This window comes from Eleutherodactylus coqui, chromosome 13, assembly GCF_035609145.1.
Source record: "Eleutherodactylus coqui strain aEleCoq1 chromosome 13, aEleCoq1.hap1, whole genome shotgun sequence".
Classification (NCBI taxonomy): domain Eukaryota; kingdom Metazoa; phylum Chordata; class Amphibia; order Anura; family Eleutherodactylidae; genus Eleutherodactylus; species Eleutherodactylus coqui.
In genome coordinates, this window is record NC_089849.1 from 101,272,036 (window position 1) to 101,290,012 (window position 17,977).

Sequence of the window (17,977 nt, forward strand, 5' to 3'; positions counted from 1 at the left end):
TTTTGTATATCCCTTGTGTTTGTGTAAATCTGTTAGTTCAGCCTTGTCCTTTTTAAAATGATCCGTACTCTGAAGAGATTGTGGTGGTTATTCAATCTGGTGTCCGGCTCGCCTGAGCACCAGCTGGTGGTGGCAGCGTGTGTGCGAGCGTCATTGTAGAGTGCTGGAGTGCTCTAGACCGGATCAGGGGGTGATTTGTGCTTTGGGTCTGCATGCGGCAGGACCCCATGAAAGCTGGTTACAAATCCACCTGTAGTCTGGCGACTTCACACTTGCAATCCCGCTAGAGCGATCGGACTCATATTGGACGCACTGGTTGGAGCGATTGTCTCTCCGTGACAGGCGCCTTTTCTTTTGTCTCCCACCTTCAATCCTTACGGTACATTTCTCCATATCTGATCCCTTCATTGCACAGTATTCCCCACAATTCTTGCCCCTGAATGCACTTTATATGTGATACAGATATATCTGCTGGTGATCCGCTCATCCAGCTTTATACATACTACCCTAATTAGTACAAAAGATGGCTGGAGCACCCTACAGAACAGACACTGTAACCTCCTGGGTCTCCCCTTTTCCCACAGATTGTAAGCAGGGTCCTCACTCCTCATTTGAATTAGTAATTGGTGGTCGGGCATGGTGATGGGTACGTTCTGTTGGGTATGTGTGGTGACAATGGGCACATTCAAAGGAGTATTTGAAATGAAAATGATGAGAAACAGAGAAGTTATAAAATAAAAATTTAATGCACATTAAATATAAAAAAAGTGCTGACATGATGCGATGGGGAGGGGAGGGTGCAGCCCGCCACCAATAAATACAAATTCTGATTGGCACATGCATTTTATTTATAAGGTCTGTATAGCGCTCACTGCGTGCCGGACAGAGTCCATTCTCTGCCATCGCCTCTGGTGCGCGATTCATAACCTGCAAGCAGGAGAAAGACAGCCGCCATTACTCCACATCATTACCATCACATTCCCCACTTGCCCAGGGTGATCGCTATCGCACTTTGTGCAGATGAGGTAAGCCGCTTTCACACGGAACGATTATCGATCAAAACATTGCTGGATCATTCGAATTTTAAACCTAATCACTCAGTGTGAACATGTTTTACATGGGACGTCCGTCAAGCACCCGATAATCATCCCAGCTATTATTTCATGCTTTCACACAGGAGTGATGATCGTTCTGTGAATGGAGGTGGAGAAGCCCGGAGATCACTTCAGGCACAGTAAACAGGCAGTTGGGCATAGATGAACGACTGCCTGTTTACACAGATCATCGTTTGAGTCTTCAGCCTGCACAAACTGAATAACAAACAAATCATCGTTCATTCGCGGGCAGCGTTGACATTGAACGATAATTGTTTAGAATCGCACGATCCAGTGAGATTCTGAACCGTAATCGTCCAGTGTAAAAGGGCCCTACGCATCACGGGCGATCACACTATGTGGAGCCAAGATAATGGATCCCCTTACCGTTTACTCTGATGGAGAGTGAGGTCCTCTTGTAGCACCTGCACCCTTTTCTGGAGGAAGTTCACCTGTAATGAGGGAAGGAATGGAAAAGTGCATTACGAAACAGATAACATCTGACTGTGGAGGAGAAATGCAGACAACACTTGGAAAAGAGAAGCCACACACGGAAGAGAAAACACACACACACGGAAGAGAAAACACACACACACGGAAGAGAAAAAACACACACACGGAAAAGAAAAAACACACACACGGAGGAGAAAACACACACACACGGAAGAGAAAACACACACACACGGAAGAGAAAACACACACACAAGGAGGAGAAAACACACACACAAGGAAGAGAAAACACACACACAAGGAAGAGAAAACACACACACAAGGAAGAGAAAACACACACACAAGGAAGAGAAAACACACACACAAGGAAGAGAAAAAACACACACAAGGAAGAGAAAAAACACACACAAGGAAGAGAAAAAACACACACAAGGAAGAAAACACACACACAAGGAAGAAAACACACACACAAGGAAGAAAACACACACACAAGGAAGAAAACACACACACAAGGAAGAAAACACACACACAAGGAAGAAAACACACACACAAGGAAGAGAAAAAACACACACAAGGAAGAAAAAACACACACAAGGAAGAAAAAACACACACAAGGAAGAAAAAACACACACAAGGAAGAAAAAACACACACAAGGAAGAGAAAACACACACAAGGCCAACATCTCGAAAGTAATTTGGAACCTCCACCTTTAACCAGATCCTAAAAGGGTCCAACTGGTTAAAGGGCTTTTACATAGAGAAGAGAACTGGGAGGAGTCAGGATACATATAGCATTATAGGGGTTATGGGCAGGATTGCCAGCAATCTGTAAATTCCTGAACAGTCCATAAAAATAGGGCACTTTTCTCCACTTTCTGTGATGTGTTGGTGATTTTTTAAAGTAATTATCATATTACAGCTTGTAATATGATAATTACTTGCTATGTCTTCCTATCAGCTATCTGGGCTGGAAATATATCACCTATCTTTACATGGCATTAGGGTTTGTCAATATGTCCATAAAATGTTGGCTGTCTGCGATTTGTTTTATAAGTTGTCCAGAAACTATTAGGTTGGCAGCCCTGGTTATAGACCGTTCCACTGTCCGTTCACAGCTGAAAATCACCCAGCACTCCCTGCTTTTTCAGTATCTGCACAGAGCTTGCTCTGGACGAAAAACTAACCACCTATCTGCATTAGAGGAGCGCAGCTAAGCTGTTTGGGGGTGGGTGAACAGGGGTCTATGCCCAAGCTTGCAGTTTCCAATACCAACCAGCAGAATTAGTAAGTGTATAATATAATCAATAGTGCACAGTGGTGCTCAGGGTGACAGGAGGTCTAAAAAAAAAAAAAAAAAAGAAAAATCCCAACTTCTAGAATATTTTTGTGAGTTTGGTAGTGACTTTCTATCTCATACAGAAACCTTGAAAATGGCTATGATGTGCAAGATTACTGCGATGTATGGGCGACCAGATGTGGCAGCGGAGCCTAGCCTTATACTTGGGTGAGAGGCAGAACCAGTCTGATCACATGATCCATCGTTACCTGTGATTTCAGAGAGGTTATCGTGTCCTCTAGTTCATGGCGCACGGACGCTGGCATCAGTCCCCGCATCTTCAGTTCGTATTCCTGCCGGATGTGAGTGATCTGTGGGAGAAGATGATGGATAGGTGAGTCAGGGTAGCATGAAAGTTGAGTGGCAGTCAACATAGTGAACATTGCTGCATCAATAGGGGCAGTTACCCAGCTTTTCCAGACCCCTGCATGGTGAATCTTATTATCTAACATAGTGACACTGGTTGAGACTTCTCACTGCACCCACCAAACTATTGAAATGGATTCAATTATTGAAATGTGACATTTAGTACATGAAATACAACCGCCACCTGTGGACCCATGTAACCTCTGGGAAAGGGGCAGAGCGAGGCCAGATGGATAGCGGCCATATTTCTGTTTGGGGACTAAATGGCACGATGCAGCATGAGCAGATTCACCCCATTACTTCAGCAGGTATTATGTCCCACAGGGGTGCAGAAGGTGGAGGCATCTCATCTGGTCAGCAGGAGTCTGAGCCCCAATATACAGGCGGTGGTGGGTGCAGGCCCTGGGATTACTATTACCAGCAGTAGGGCACTTTGGCGATGTGGACTCCGCACCACATTTCCTCTGTATGAACATAACCTCTTCGGTGGGACAATATGGGTGTGTGAGGGATGGGGGCATCGTCAAACAGGTGACAACGCTGCAGGATAAACTAGGTGACGAATCCCAACAGTGCAGGGTAATATGGGAGAACACGGGACATAAAAGTAGGATGATGAATCCATATAACCGGTAAGAACGCTGCAGTGCTATTCGTGAATCAAGGTCCGGATGACCAGAGTTGTGTGACGTCACCAGATCAGCTAGGTGAACACCCCGTGGTGGGAGATTTGGGGCACTGGAGTTGATCTAGGTGACAAATTATAGAAACTTGCCCCTTATGTAAGGGATCACGCAGTGAGCAGTTTTCCTGGGGCAGATGGGCGCTGTGCGATGGGTTCACAAGAACGTTGTAGCGCCCACTGCAGGATAACGGTACAAGTGACCTCAAACAGTTTTATTTTCCAATTGTGATAACAGGTATGAAAAAAAGAAAACTAGCAAACGACAACCCTGTGCCCCGCCACCTTTAACTACACATGAATGGTTCCCGACATAGGGTAGGCCCAACACTAGTAAGACAGTCCAAATAACCTGATGATGTCGCCCGCTCCCTTCTCTAGGCCGGGGATGCGCCCAGTCGGACTGAGGTGCAGCCTATAAAATACCTGAGCCCTAATAGAATCAGACATCCCAAAACCAACCAAGACTGTCTGGATGGAGTGGGAGCTATTCCTTCACTCCTCACGCAAACAACCAGGCCCTGCGGTGAACGAAATTCTGCTTGCTTTAGCACAGGGGTGCACAACCTTTTCTGGTCACATTGCCATGATGAACCACTGCCAAGGGCTGCAAGGGTATTCCCAGCTGAGACACAAGTATATGCCATAATAAATCAAAGTTCCTCTTCCAGGACCCCCACCTATTGGACATGAAGCCTGAAGTGGAGAGGAACCCGGCTCCATTTTTGGAAATTATCTGAGCCCTTTTCATCCAGAACAAGGACCGAGTATTTTCTTCCGTAAAGATGGCTTCAGCTGCGGCAGAAAAATTCTCAGATATCCTCAAAGTGGAAATGGCTGACGGTGAAGCTAGCGCCCTCGCTATGACCAGTAAAGCCTTATCCCGCTGCTCGGAAGTTACATAGATCTACGGCTGCAGGACTGATGAAGGTCGCAGATAGCGCCCTCCCCTATAGAGGTCAATGGAGACATTAGTGGGACCGCCACGGTCCTCATTCACTTCAGTTACAAGTAAAGTGTTCTTACAGATGCGTCTTGTGTAAGTGAAACAGTCAAGTGATGTCGGGCGACACAAAGAACATTCTGTGAATGAGGCCCAGAACTTATCCTAAAGATGAGGCACTATAAGCGCACGGAGGATATAATGGAGGAGCCGCGGTAAAACAATCTCTAAGTAAATACGGATTCTTTACTCATCTGTGACCCAGGAGGAGGGCGCATGACATAATAGCAGAATTGTGTGTGCAGCTCTGGGTGTAATTGGAGTATAATACAGGATAAGGGTGTATGCACACGGGCGAGTGTCGTATCTGATATCGCACTCATAAACCTGTGATTGTGATGCATTTTGTGAGAAAAACACACTGCATCGCTGGACGCACGTTCTTCCCGCTCATGAAAATCACAGGTTTTTTCAATGGTAAATCGCATTCCCATATAAGTGCGCTGTGACTGTTTTCAGGCCGCCGCAGGAAAAACACGGGTGATTCTTAAAGAATCACCCCAAATTAGGACATCATTAGTCCGAGAGAAAAATCATTCATGTGAATAAACAGATTTCAATGAAGGTGTTCTTTTCCCGTGCGCGTTCCATCTATATCGCAATCAGACGGAACTCGCGCGTGAAAACCGCCTGGGTGAATATACCCTGAAAAAGCCGAATAGCGACTGCAGCGTTGGATGTACTCGGTATATAACACCACGACTGCAGCTCTGCTGTGACTCGCAGTGTTAGGCTCCCGTCTTGCGGCGTGTAGAGTCCCGTGACGCTCTAGGATATACTCAGCGCAGTCCTGATTCCGTCAACGAGGGCCGAGTGGTGTCTCTTTTCTATAATTACAGGTACAATCCAGAGAAAATCCGATATTTTCTGTTATTGTCACCGTCTATCTCTGGGTGGCAGGAGCTAATCTTAAGACTTTGTGAAATTGCTTTGCTGCTGGTGCGGTTATGTGTCAGACGCCTGCAGGCAAATAATTACAAAAACACTGAAAAACGGAACATTTTCCAGCAAGAGCTATGGAGGGTGCGGCGAAAGGAGGGGGATGAGGTGTCAGCTGGGGGACTGAAGATAGATGAAGGTGAAACCATCAAAAATGACACAATGTGTTTATGTACTGCGCCATACGTATCATTACGCCATTTTTTTAATGCCATGATCCGGCGTGTCCATATGCTGTGCTAGACCCGGCTTGTAGGAGTCCGCCTTCATGTAGGAAGTCAGGGCCTTTTACACAGCCCAATGATTTGGCAAGGACATTCCTGGGAACGCTCATTTGTCCGTTCATCGGGTCAAATAAGTGTGCCGCCAATCACTCCGCAAATGAGCAAATGTGGCACAAAGAATATCATTGTGGCTGGCAGCTCATCAACAAGGTGCGGTCCATAATGATGAAACACTGTGGGGACGAGCCGTCATATGCCCGCTATCAGGATCTGAATCAGCCTGCGCAAAACCCGTAGATGAGCGCAGAGCTTGTTGATTGGTGCTGGTCTGACGGAGTGAATCGCTCTGTGTAAAACTGACTATTCTCGGGTCAGTCTATAGACTTACCAGGTGAGTCTATGGTCAGGGCATGTTCCCTTCTAACAGGTTGCACAAGATTACAAAACTATGGCTGTTGTATTCCAAACAGCACCACATCTCTCTGCAGGTTGTATCTGGTACTGCAGCTCAGCCTTACTGGACTGAATGGGATTGAGTTGCAAAGTCACATATAACTTATAGACAGGTGTGGTCCTGTTTTCATAGAAAGCATACTATGTTAGACTTTTGTCCATCTAGTTCAGCCTGCCCCCCCCCCTGTTGATCCAGAGGAAGGCAGAAACAACAAGTTAGAAGCCAATTAGCTCCCTAGGGGGGAAAAATTCCTTCCTGACTCCATAATGGCAGTCAGAATAATCCCTGGATCAATGTTTTGAAAGTCCCTACCCGACTCCAAGACCCAGATCAACAACCCCAATGGTTTTTTATGTTACCATATTTTTTAACCCTCTAAAACCCCTTTAAAAGCTCAGGATGATCAAGGGGATTTTAATAATAATGACTTTTTCTTAAAATAGGCCATCAATATCGGGTCGCGGGGGGCAGACTCCAGTCAGTCCTGTCGATCAGGTGTATGAAGACGTATTGCAGACCAGTCCCTTCCATTTAAAGGGGCTTATGTAGCGAAAGGCCATGTGACGTCTTATGCCGAAGAACAGGTCATAGCGCTTGCCTGAGCACTGATCCGTGGGGGTGTCGGGAGTTAGCCCCTCACCGGCTTGATATTGATAACATATTCTGATAATAGGTCATTAATAACTGAAGTGTACCAACATTTTCAGAGTAAGCTGCTGTGTACATGAGCAACGCAGATGGAGAACACGACTATTTCTGGTCATTTTAGGATTTGTAACCTGCATTTCCACCAGGTTCCCCTTCTGCAGAGTCCATATGGCTACTTTTACATGGACCAACTTCTCGTTCGCACAAGCCAACCGTGACAACGTCATCAGGCAGCTAAATCGTTCGCTTGTAAATCATTCCCATTCACCAACAACTGAACGATCGCTGTTTACAGTGTAACGAGCCAACAATGATTGTTTGTATACAACGCAGCGGTTTACCGGAGTGTAGAGCTGCGTATCACCGCGATTGTGATTGCGTATGCTTGTGCATGGTCTCATGGACGCGGTCATGCACCAGCTTCTTCTTTTACTTTCCTAGCAACATGCGTAGAAAAGGCCGCACATACACAATGTAAATGCGTATGTACAGCGTTCATAGAGAACAGGGCTCTATCGCGTGTAATACGCGGTAAAATAGAACATGCTGTGTTCTTTTATACACAAGTGGGAACGGATCAATGAATATCAATGTACTTTCACTGACTCCATTCACAGTGTATTGTGAGTATATTGCATGCATAATATGCAATTAAATTACGCTCCTGTGGGCCTGCCCTTACTGCGATATCAACTTTAGGCCGCCTGCACACGGGCGGAAATCCCGCGGCAGGATTATCCGCAGGATTTCCGCCACTGAAAGCCTGCATAGGAAGGAGTGCATTACAATACGCACTCCTATGCAGATGGCAGCGGTTTTGTCGCGCGGCAAACAAACCGCGGCATGTCCTATTTCTGTGCGGGGCTCGCAGAGCCTCGCACAGAAATGTCACTCACCCGGCCGCAGGCTCCGGTCTGCGCATGCGCTGGCTGATTGGCAGCCGGCACATGAAAGAGTCGGGGCCGCCGGGCGTGGGTGAGTACGCGCTCCTCCCTGCAGGCGCTGGGGTCGGGTCCCGCGGCGAGAATTCTCGCTGCCGGATCCGACCCGCTCGTCTGCAGGCGGCCTTAGGGTTTTTAAAATTTTTTTACTACTTTAACACAAAAAAACAACACTTTTTTTAAAAGAAAAACAATAGAATCAGCAGCGCCGCATTCTAAGACACACAGCATTTTTATTGTTTTTTTTGGGAAGTGAAGCAAAGAAACAGAACAATTCCGGCGTTACCTATAAAACTATTTTACGGTGTTTATCAAGCGAAATAAATAGCTAAATATTTCCATTGCTCGGACCATTATGAATCCGCGTGGTATTACCTATTATTACATGTTGGCTTTAAAGAAAAAAAATTTTAACAATTCGTATTTTATCCATTTAAAAAAGTTTTTTTTGTGAGGAAACCTGCGTGTGTGTGTGTGTGTGTATATATATATATATTTATTTATTTATTTTTTTAAACTCGTTTTATTGAACAGTATGTATTTTGTACAATACATGAATAAATAACTTTGAATACATCATAGGCTCTTTGTGATCATGTAATCAAAACTCGAGTATGTTACATTGACATATGCAATTATTGAATACCGTGCATCATAACATTTTCTCATGGTATCAGTGGAGGGCGGTAACATTCGTTCATTCTACTGAGCATTCCCAGGTATAGTTGCTCTCAACAGGCTTTGTAATCGGTCTTGTGTGAATACTGTATACGTTGATCCGCACCATCTTTCCCAAACCTTATTACATTTTTCAGGGCATTTTCTATTTTTGTAAACTATTTTTTCGTATGGCAAAATGGCGTTAATAATATTCTGCCATTCCGAGAGTGTCGGAGGGCGTCTGTCCATCCATCGTAGGGCTATTGTTTTGTGGGCATAGAATAGTACTTTGGTGAGGAATATCCTGTCATGATATTGCCATTGTTCTTCATCTAGAAGTCCTAATAGGCACACTGCTGGATTGTGTGGTACTGGTATACCCATCAATTGGGTTAGGAATTCTGTGACCTCTCCCCAGTACGTATAGATATCTGGGCAGCTCCATATTAGGTGGTTAAAATTTGCGTTAGGTGCTCTGCACCGATGGCATTGGTTAGTGGGTGTCCTATTCATTCTATATAGTCTGGTTGGTGTTAGGTAGCATTGGTGTAGAATATATAATTGTGTTAGTTTATTATTTGCAGCCGGTGATACCGTGGTGTATGTGGACATTGCAGACTCCCAGTCCTCACTAGTGAGAGTGGGAATAAGCTCTCTCCATTTCTCCATCACCGCCATCGGCGTGTCAGGGATCTTAGAGTGTAATAGGTGTGTGTACAACCCCAATATTAGGCCTTTGGGTCCTTGGGTATGAAGTATGCCTATTAATGGATATTGTGAGAAAGATCCTGCGTATATTTTTTAAAACTGGATTTAAAAAAAAAAAATTAAACTTTATTGAACTTATTTTGCCACTATTATTTCATCCCTCTAAAGGACCTGAAGAGGTGATCATTTGATTGTTTGGATGGTGCATTGGATTGCTTATGTAAAGCATTCTTCCAAGCCTATGACATCAGCCTTTTAGACTTTGCTGGAGGCGGGGTCTAATTGGCAGAGTTACATAGCGGACATGGAGGCCTTTGGCAGGCCTGCAGCTGCCATGGGAACCCATTGGTGCCTTGCGCTAACATTGCTGAGTGCCACCCAACAGAAGGAGCCCCTTCCCCTGTTTTTCTTCTTACATACTGAAGTTCCTATTGATTGCTGCATTAAGGGGTTAAACTGCCATGCTATGAGGTTTCTCAGTTCCTGGCAGTTGCAAGAGAAACCTGGCTGTCAGTAGTCAGCCAAGCCACCGCCTTAAAAAGATACATGTGCAGGTATAAAGCCCATTAGTGACCGCTGTAAAAAGGCGTATTTGCGGTCACTAAGGGGGTCAAGGGCCTGTTCCGACAGGTGAGGTTATCGTCCATGAATCCTGGTGGTCCGTGTGAAAAGAATCGCTGCATGTTCTATTCTCGCTCATTCTCATGGACAGAGTATAGCATTCAGTATATACATCGGACACCATACAGACTGCATCTGCGTGTTGGCCGATGTTTCTCGAGTCCTAATACTTCGACCATGGCGGTCTGAATAAGCCCTAAAGACAGGAAAGTTTGACGTTAGATTGCTGGGGGCTCCCCCAACACCAAAATCCCCCTCTCCCCACTAACAGATCAGGGAAGCCGTATGGAGAGGCTGCGAGTGTGCTTGACCGGCCCTCCATACATCCCCATTGCCGAGTGCTCTACTCTTCCCCTATCTAGAATCTATAAGAAGGGGTGCACAACCAAGTCCAAGTGCCACCCTGTGAGAGCAACAATAAAGCCTTCGCCCCTTGGCACCCCATGCCGTACATGTACATCATGGGAGGGAAATGATACAGATAGCACAGGTCAATAGCTGAGTCAGCACCATCCGCCACGCTAGCGGGCTTTAAATGACGGCCGGGGTTACAGAACCGGAAAGAACTTCAATGCCGGGAGTTAACCCCTTACAAGTTCTGATCAATGTTGACCACGACATGTAGGAGGGAGCTCATTGCCTTAGGCCATTAAATTTACCATTATGGTTAGCATGCCAACTGAAGGCCTGATAGTGGCCTCTGGATTTGCTATGACTGGTATTCCCAATAATAAGAGAATGCACTGCAGCAGGGAAGTACTTCAGTGTATTATCTGAGCACTCATGGAATCACATGTTCAAGTCCCCTGCAGGAACATACAAACAGGTGAAAAAAATTGTGAAAAAACATCCAATTAAAATGATAAAAAGACCCTTTTTATGCACTTTTACATTTTTGTTGAAAAAAACCCACGCCTGCTCACTCCGCATCCACAACGACCCATACAATCATTTGAACACTTCATCCCACATGGCAAACACTATAAAAAAAACAGAGCCTAAATGCTGATTTCAGATCCCAAATAATTCAATAAAAACAATCAAAAGAGTTGTATGTACACCAAAAAGGTACCATAAAATACAGCTTGCCACGCAAACAGCTGCCCTTCACACAGCTCCATCGAATGGAAAGATAAAAAAGTTATGTGTCTCTAAATGCAGCAATGCCAAAAAGCAAATTATTTGCTGAAAAACAGAAAAGTGCAAAAGTGGAAAACCTAAAAGATTATATAATTCTGATACCATCATTTATACTGCTAGCGCTGCAAAACTCTCTCCCCCTCCCTTTGTCGGCAACCACCATGAAGTGGGGAGCTTCTATTGCCGCGATCAGTTGGCAAATGGAGGAGGGAAATGAGGGGAAGACAGCTTAGCATCGCTAAACTCTCTCCCCACGGCCAACGGAATTCTGGGCTGCGGCGTGTATACACCGCACCCGGCCGTGTCAATGGGTGAGAAAATGTAAAATTTAGCAGCGGCATGGTCGCAAATTTCTCTCGTTCATCCGATTTTCGGCCGCAATGTGGAAATGCGGGAGGCCGAAAATCGCATTCCCGCATTGCAAATGAAAATCGCAACGCCGAAAATTGCAACACCCGTGTAAATAAAGACTAACACTGACAAACTGCCACTAATAACCTGACAACACGAAACTGCTGGACTGACAAGAGGACACTGTGAAGCTGATGGATTGCCAAGCTAAAGCAACAAATCACCGCTGATGGACTGAATGTTGCATGCAGAGGTCAGCCAGTTAATTACCTAAAGCTAATAGATTTCCCTTTTTCAGTGATTTATGATAACGAAGCTTCCCTATACAATTGGGGGGCGGTGAGGGGTGATCACTAGGATACAGAGGAGTCAGTCTGTGATTAATGAGGGATGGATATACTATCTGGGCTCAGATCATGTCTCTCCAATTCACCAACTAATAGGATCAGAGCCTATAACTTTTTTCTTCACAGACCTGTCAATCACGATCGCCAACAACACCAGTCCCTCGCTATTCATTCAGCAGATGGGGACAGTTGATCTCCTATTCCCGAGGAGAGAGCCATCAGTTGTGTCACTTCGCTCCGTGAGTTACAACACAACTACATAAGTTTTCATATTTCGGCTTCTTGATAAAAGGGCTTTACTGTATTTGTCTGAAATGTTCCGTATTGATACCCAATTCCCTGGACTTAGTAGTGTTGCCTTCATTCAAAAATTCTGCCGAGGATGCTCTAATTTTTTTGAACGTTAGTAACCGATAGGTGAGGGACTTTGGGACAGGAAACATCAGGTAAGTACTTCGGAAGGGTTGTACAAGAGACTGACACATGGCGCCATATATAGTGGCAGAAGTGGTACCTCAGTACAGGTGGTGCACGAGGTCCCCTTGTTCATTACATGCATCACAGTTAATCAGGCAGAGATGCAGCTGCTGCCATGAAATAACTAAACTACTGGTCTGATATGGGGGGCAAACAGTGGCACCAGGGGGCTGTAGACTAGGGGTAACAGGTTATAGGACTTGACCCCAGCCCAGTGAGGGTGGGGGACATGTCTTACCTGCTCCTGCAGCTCCAGCTCCTTGTCCTGAAGTCTCCTCTCCGACAAGTGGAGCTGATCGCAGTAACCGTTCACCTCATCCTTCAGGAGCTGCAAAACCACAAAATGCGGTCACAAAACGCAGATCACATGACAATTGTTAACCTGAGGGCCAGGGACTCTACTTTCTGACACCAGAGGGACAATGACTGTTTACTTGCAAACAGGCAAAAGGAACTCTGCTCACGGACATCAGGGCCCCACAATCCTTGCCCCTGCCACCCATAAGCAGCCCATAACAGAATTAGGATTTATTCACATTTAAAGGCGCAGTACACAACCAATCATCATCTGTAACAGTTTAGCATGGAAACCCCTATAACTGACACAGAACGTGATGATTAGTAGGTTACAAGTTATTAAGCCTTAGATCGGCCCCCGTGGACCCTTCGTCTTTGTGTAAGAGGCGGGCAGCAGATGAGTCTAGTGTAAAGTCACAGGAGTAGATTGCATTCTATAGTTTCATCAGTAAGAGTTTGTTTAAACCAAATGATATATCGGGAGAACGATGTCAGAGGTCATATAGGAAGATGCATCGCTGGCTCGTTCCCATGCACTGTATAAGTGACGGAGGACGATGGAACGAGCGCCGCTTAAGGAAAACGATTAGTGAACGATGGTTTTTATGCTGCACGAAATGAATGATAAACAAAAAGCGAACGATTTGATCGTTGGCTGCGTTTACAGATTTTTGCTTGTTTGAATGATAATTGTTAAGGGCCTTCAGCAAATCAAGAGAGAAGCAGACTCTGAGCGCCTGCTCTGTGTTATCAGCCAATCCACACTAAGTTATAAAGTTCTGTAACAAAAACTACTATCCAGCAATGTCTGCAATTACCCAAACAAGGCATTATCTACCACCGGGGGGAAGGGGGGGGGGGGGGGGGACGACAAGTGGTTGTCTTCTCATCTAGGCCAGTAATAAGATATTGGTGACAAGTGATGCAGAACCAAGTGTACACAGCCCTGGAAAGTCCCAAATACTGAAGGGAACAAGAACATCCCCTCTGGATATGCTGTATTATCCACCTGAGGGGCTGTGCCCAGGAGTAGTGATCGGGTATGGCAGGTACTGGGGGGGGAGGAGCTTCCACCTAAACACCTTGCCTCACCTGGGGCTGTGCACAACTGCAGATCTGCTTTGTAATCCTCTGCAAGTACATCTGCAGCGCACACCTCTCCCCTGTAATGATAGTTTGCTTCAGTGTATCAATGCAGGCAAAATGTATCCGTCTGGAGTCCACAGAGCATGGTCTAGCATAGGATACATTGTAACAAACCCTCAGCTACGTAACCAAGACTAGATCAGGACAGGTTGTTCACCTTCAGCTATGGACATTCACTGACAGCAAGCAGAGATCTTGAAAACAGAGAGGAGTTTTAGCACACAGTGTATAAAGCTCTAATGAAAGCTTTTTAATGTGACAAGAGAATGAGCTGGGGAGGGGGATGCAATGGTTGTCCCCCCATCACATATATGGCAACAGAACCCACACAGTAAATAGTCTTATGACCAGGAACAATGAGGATACAGCTAGAGGAGCTCGAATTCCTCCTCCGAATGACCCTTTAATCTTCATATAAGTCAACTACAGTTTCCACGGAGTGTGAAGACCTGAGAAGATGAGGTACACAAGGATCCTACAGCCTGACCCCCAATAATTAGAACGTTGGTGTCCATTCAGCAGTTCTATCACTATATAAACCCTGATGTAAGGCCAGAATATAATGGCCGTATATAACTGGTCCCCTTCAGTGGTCTCTGGGGGCTTCTCTTGAGCAGTGGATTTACGGGGGCAGTAGCCTCTGCTCATCCGTACACAGCGCTGCGAGAGTCCTCCACCTCCTGGATTTAAACTGATCCATATGCCACCTCGTCACATATGGCAGCGCTCCATTCTGGTGGGAATTTTCTGTTTCTTCTCAACTTGTTGCAACACACCATATATATCCCAGAAGTGATGCTTTGATGTCAGTGCAGAAAAAAAGGCCAGATTAGTGGATAACTGCGATCTGCGTAAGGGAAGAACTAGCAAATGTGCCACAAGGTTTCCTGCCAAGAAGAAAATATCAAAAATAGGTTTTCCAGAAAGAGAAAAGGATCAGAAACAACTCCACGAGGCCTGAACGCGGTCCACAGGTCCGTATGTTCATGCAAACTCCCCAAAACTCTCCTTGCTGGCACTCTAGGATGGAGTCCTCTAGACCCCGGCTATACCAAACTTATCTGTAAGGCAACAGATGCCCCCTGATAGGTCTACCCCAGTATCAAACACAAGTCTTTACTGTAAATAGTATAACTGGAATTAACTGGCATAAATGGGGTGTAAAAGCCGCGGCTCAGCCAATCAGAGCAATCGCTTGCTGGAGGTGGGGTTTTCAAACCCCAATACCAGCAAGCAATCTTCTGTCGGTGCTGAGAACTGCCGGAACTGTGGAGCCCAGCGGGAGGGACCTGGAGGCGTCTGCTAGGTAAGTATTATACGACATCCCCCGAAAACAAGAACTAGTACCTCTTTTGGTGCAAAAATTAAAATAAGACACTTATTTTTGGGGGGAAACATGGTATCAGTTAGTACTGAAATGTTAGCACAGAATTAGTACTTAGAAGTTGTATTATATAAACCAGGTACATATAAGCATCCCAGTAAGTTTGGAGATGTTGAAAAGGAACAAACTCACTGTAAAGTTTGTATAATATATAATACATATCCCAAACTGAGAATATAGGGGCTGTTACACCATCACATCTAGTTCCTGTAGATGATAGCATAAATAAATGCTCCCAGCTGGTGTGATATAATATCCATACATATCTATGGGGGTGATCAGTGGAGTGTTACAGTAGCTATTTACATATACCCTATTGTTCAAAGTAATGGCAAAAGGGTATATAGATGTACAGTTAGGGCCAGAAATATTTGGACAATAACACAATTTTCGCGAGTTGGGCTCTGCATGCCACCGCATTGGATTTGAAATGAAGCCTCTACAACAGAATTCAAGTGCAGATTGTAACGTTTAATTTAAAGGGTTGAACAAAAATATCTGATAGAAAATGTAGGAATTGTACACATTTCTTTACAAACACTCCACATTTTAGGAGCTCAAAAGTAATTGGACAAATAAACATAACCCAAAACAAAATATATTTTTTTCAATATTTTGTTGCGAATCCTTTGGAGGCAATCACTGCCTTAAGTCTGGAACCCATGGACATCACCAAACGCTGGGTTTCCTCCTTCTTAATGCTTTGCCAGGCCTTTACAGCCGCAGCCTTCAGGTCTTGCTTGTTTGTGGGTCTTTCCGTCTGAAGTCTGGATTTGAGCAAGTGAAATGCATGCTCCATTGGGTTAAGATCTGGTGATTGACTTGGCCATTGCAGAATGTTCCACTTTTTTGCACTCATGAACTCCTGGGTAGCTTTGGCTGTATGCTTGGGGTCATTGTCCATCTGTACTGTGAAGCGCCGTCCGATCAACTTTGCAGCATTTGGCTGAATCTGGGCTGAAAGTATATCCCGCTACACTTCAGAATTCATCCGGCTACTCTTGTCTGCTTGTTATGTCATCAATAAACACAAGTGACCCAGTGCCATTGAAAGCCATGCATGCCCATGCCATCACGTTGCCTCCACCATGTTTTACAGAGGATGTGGTGTGCCTTGGATCATGTGCCGTTCCCTTTCTTCTCCAAACTTTTTTCTTCCCATCATTTTGGTACAGGTTGATCTTTGTCTCATCTGTCCATAGAATACTTTTCCAGAACTGGGCTGGCTTCTTGAGGTGTTTTTCGGCAAATTTAACTCTGGCCTGTCTATTTTTGGAATTGATGAATGGTTTGCATCTAGATGTGAACCCTTTGTATTTACTTTCATGGAGTCTTCTCTTTACTGTTGACTTAGAGACAGATACACCTACTTCCCTGAGAGTGTTCTGGACTTCAGTTGATGTTGTGAACGGGTTCTTCTTCACCAAAGAAAGTATTTGGCGATCATCCACCACCGTTGTCTTCCGTGGACGCCCAGGCCTTTTTGAGTTCCCAAGCTCACCAGTGAATTCCTTTTTTCTCAGAATGTACCCGACTGTTGATTTTGCTACTCCAAGCATGTCTGCTATCTCTCTGATGGATTTTTTCTTTTTTTTCAGCCTCAGGATGTTCTGCTTCACCTCAATTGAGAGTTCCTGTGACCGCATGTTGTCTGGTCACAGCAACAGCTTCCAAATCCAAAACCACACACCTGGAATCAACCCCAGACCTTTTAACTACTTAATTGATAAGAGGTTAACGAGGGAGACGCCTTCTGAGTTAATTGCAGCCCTTGGAGTCCATTGTCCAATTACTTTTGGTCCCTTGAAAAAGAGGAGGCTATGCATTACAGAGCTATGATTCCTAAACCCTTTCTCCGATTTGGATGTGGAAACTCTCATATTGCAGCTGGGAGTGTGCACTTTCAGCCCATATTATATATATAATTGTATTTCTGAACATGTTTTTGTAAACAGCTAAAATAACAAAACTTGTGTCACTGTCCAAATATTTCTGGCCCTAACTGTATATCATTACTTTTTCCCTAAAAGGTATGTAGTTATAAGGCGGCGGAATATGAAAAGCCTTTGTTATGGCCACTCGGACTCAAAGTCTACAAGTCCACCTGGACCCCTCCTGTAAAAGGTGCCTATCCAGGTTGCCTCTAGATGGTCCCAATTTTAGTTGGCATAATCCCCAGAATCTGAGGCAATGGCTAGTACCACCATGGTAACTACTGACATGTCTTGCTACTGAGGTGTCGCTATATGCTCTCACACAACTGAGATGTTTGGATGTATGTTTTCTAAACTCTCGATGTGTCACGTAAAGTTTGGCCTTGGACACTGTGCCACGTATATAAGGTCCGTAGTTCTGCTATTAATCAACTGTCCAACATGGTATTTCAAAGTCGTCTTTAGGGTTGACAAAGAATTGGGATCAGGCAACCACTGTACCACATAGATAGCATCCCAAAACTTATGTCCCATAGCCAGTTCCCCTCACTCTCAATGGTGTTAGTTTGGTGGCGGTCTACCAGCTCTTCAATACATTGTTGCAATCCATCTTACAATGTTGCTGGTTTGCCTCTGTCATGATTACTGAGCAGGGTATCTCTACGAAAAGCCTATCCTAGGGCGGAAACAGCCAGATGGATAACCCCAGTCTCTAAACCTTCTCCAGAGGTTAGGAAACTCATGTTTAAAGACTCATAACCAGGACAGTTTCTTC

General features: G+C 45.0%; 1 protein-coding gene across 2 annotated transcripts in view; it reads right to left on the minus strand.

The window, feature by feature from the left end:
* Window positions 1-727: 727 nt before the first annotated feature.
* CEP112 (centrosomal protein 112) overlaps window positions 728-17,977 on the minus strand; it is a 238,851-nt gene continuing 221,601 nt past the window's right edge. The window contains exons 24-27 of one of the 2 annotated variants that reach the window (XM_066585987.1): window positions 12,680-12,769; window positions 3,090-3,191; window positions 1,482-1,546; window positions 728-927 (exon numbers count right to left, since the gene is read on the minus strand). In XM_066585987.1, the coding sequence (XP_066442084.1) occupies window positions 921-927; window positions 1,482-1,546; window positions 3,090-3,191; window positions 12,680-12,769 (264 nt within the window). In that variant the 3' untranslated portion in view covers window positions 728-920. Of the gene's footprint in view, window positions 928-1,477; window positions 1,547-3,089; window positions 3,192-12,679; window positions 12,770-17,977 lie in introns of those variants that run through there. The other variant, XM_066585988.1, reaches the window with a different exon arrangement.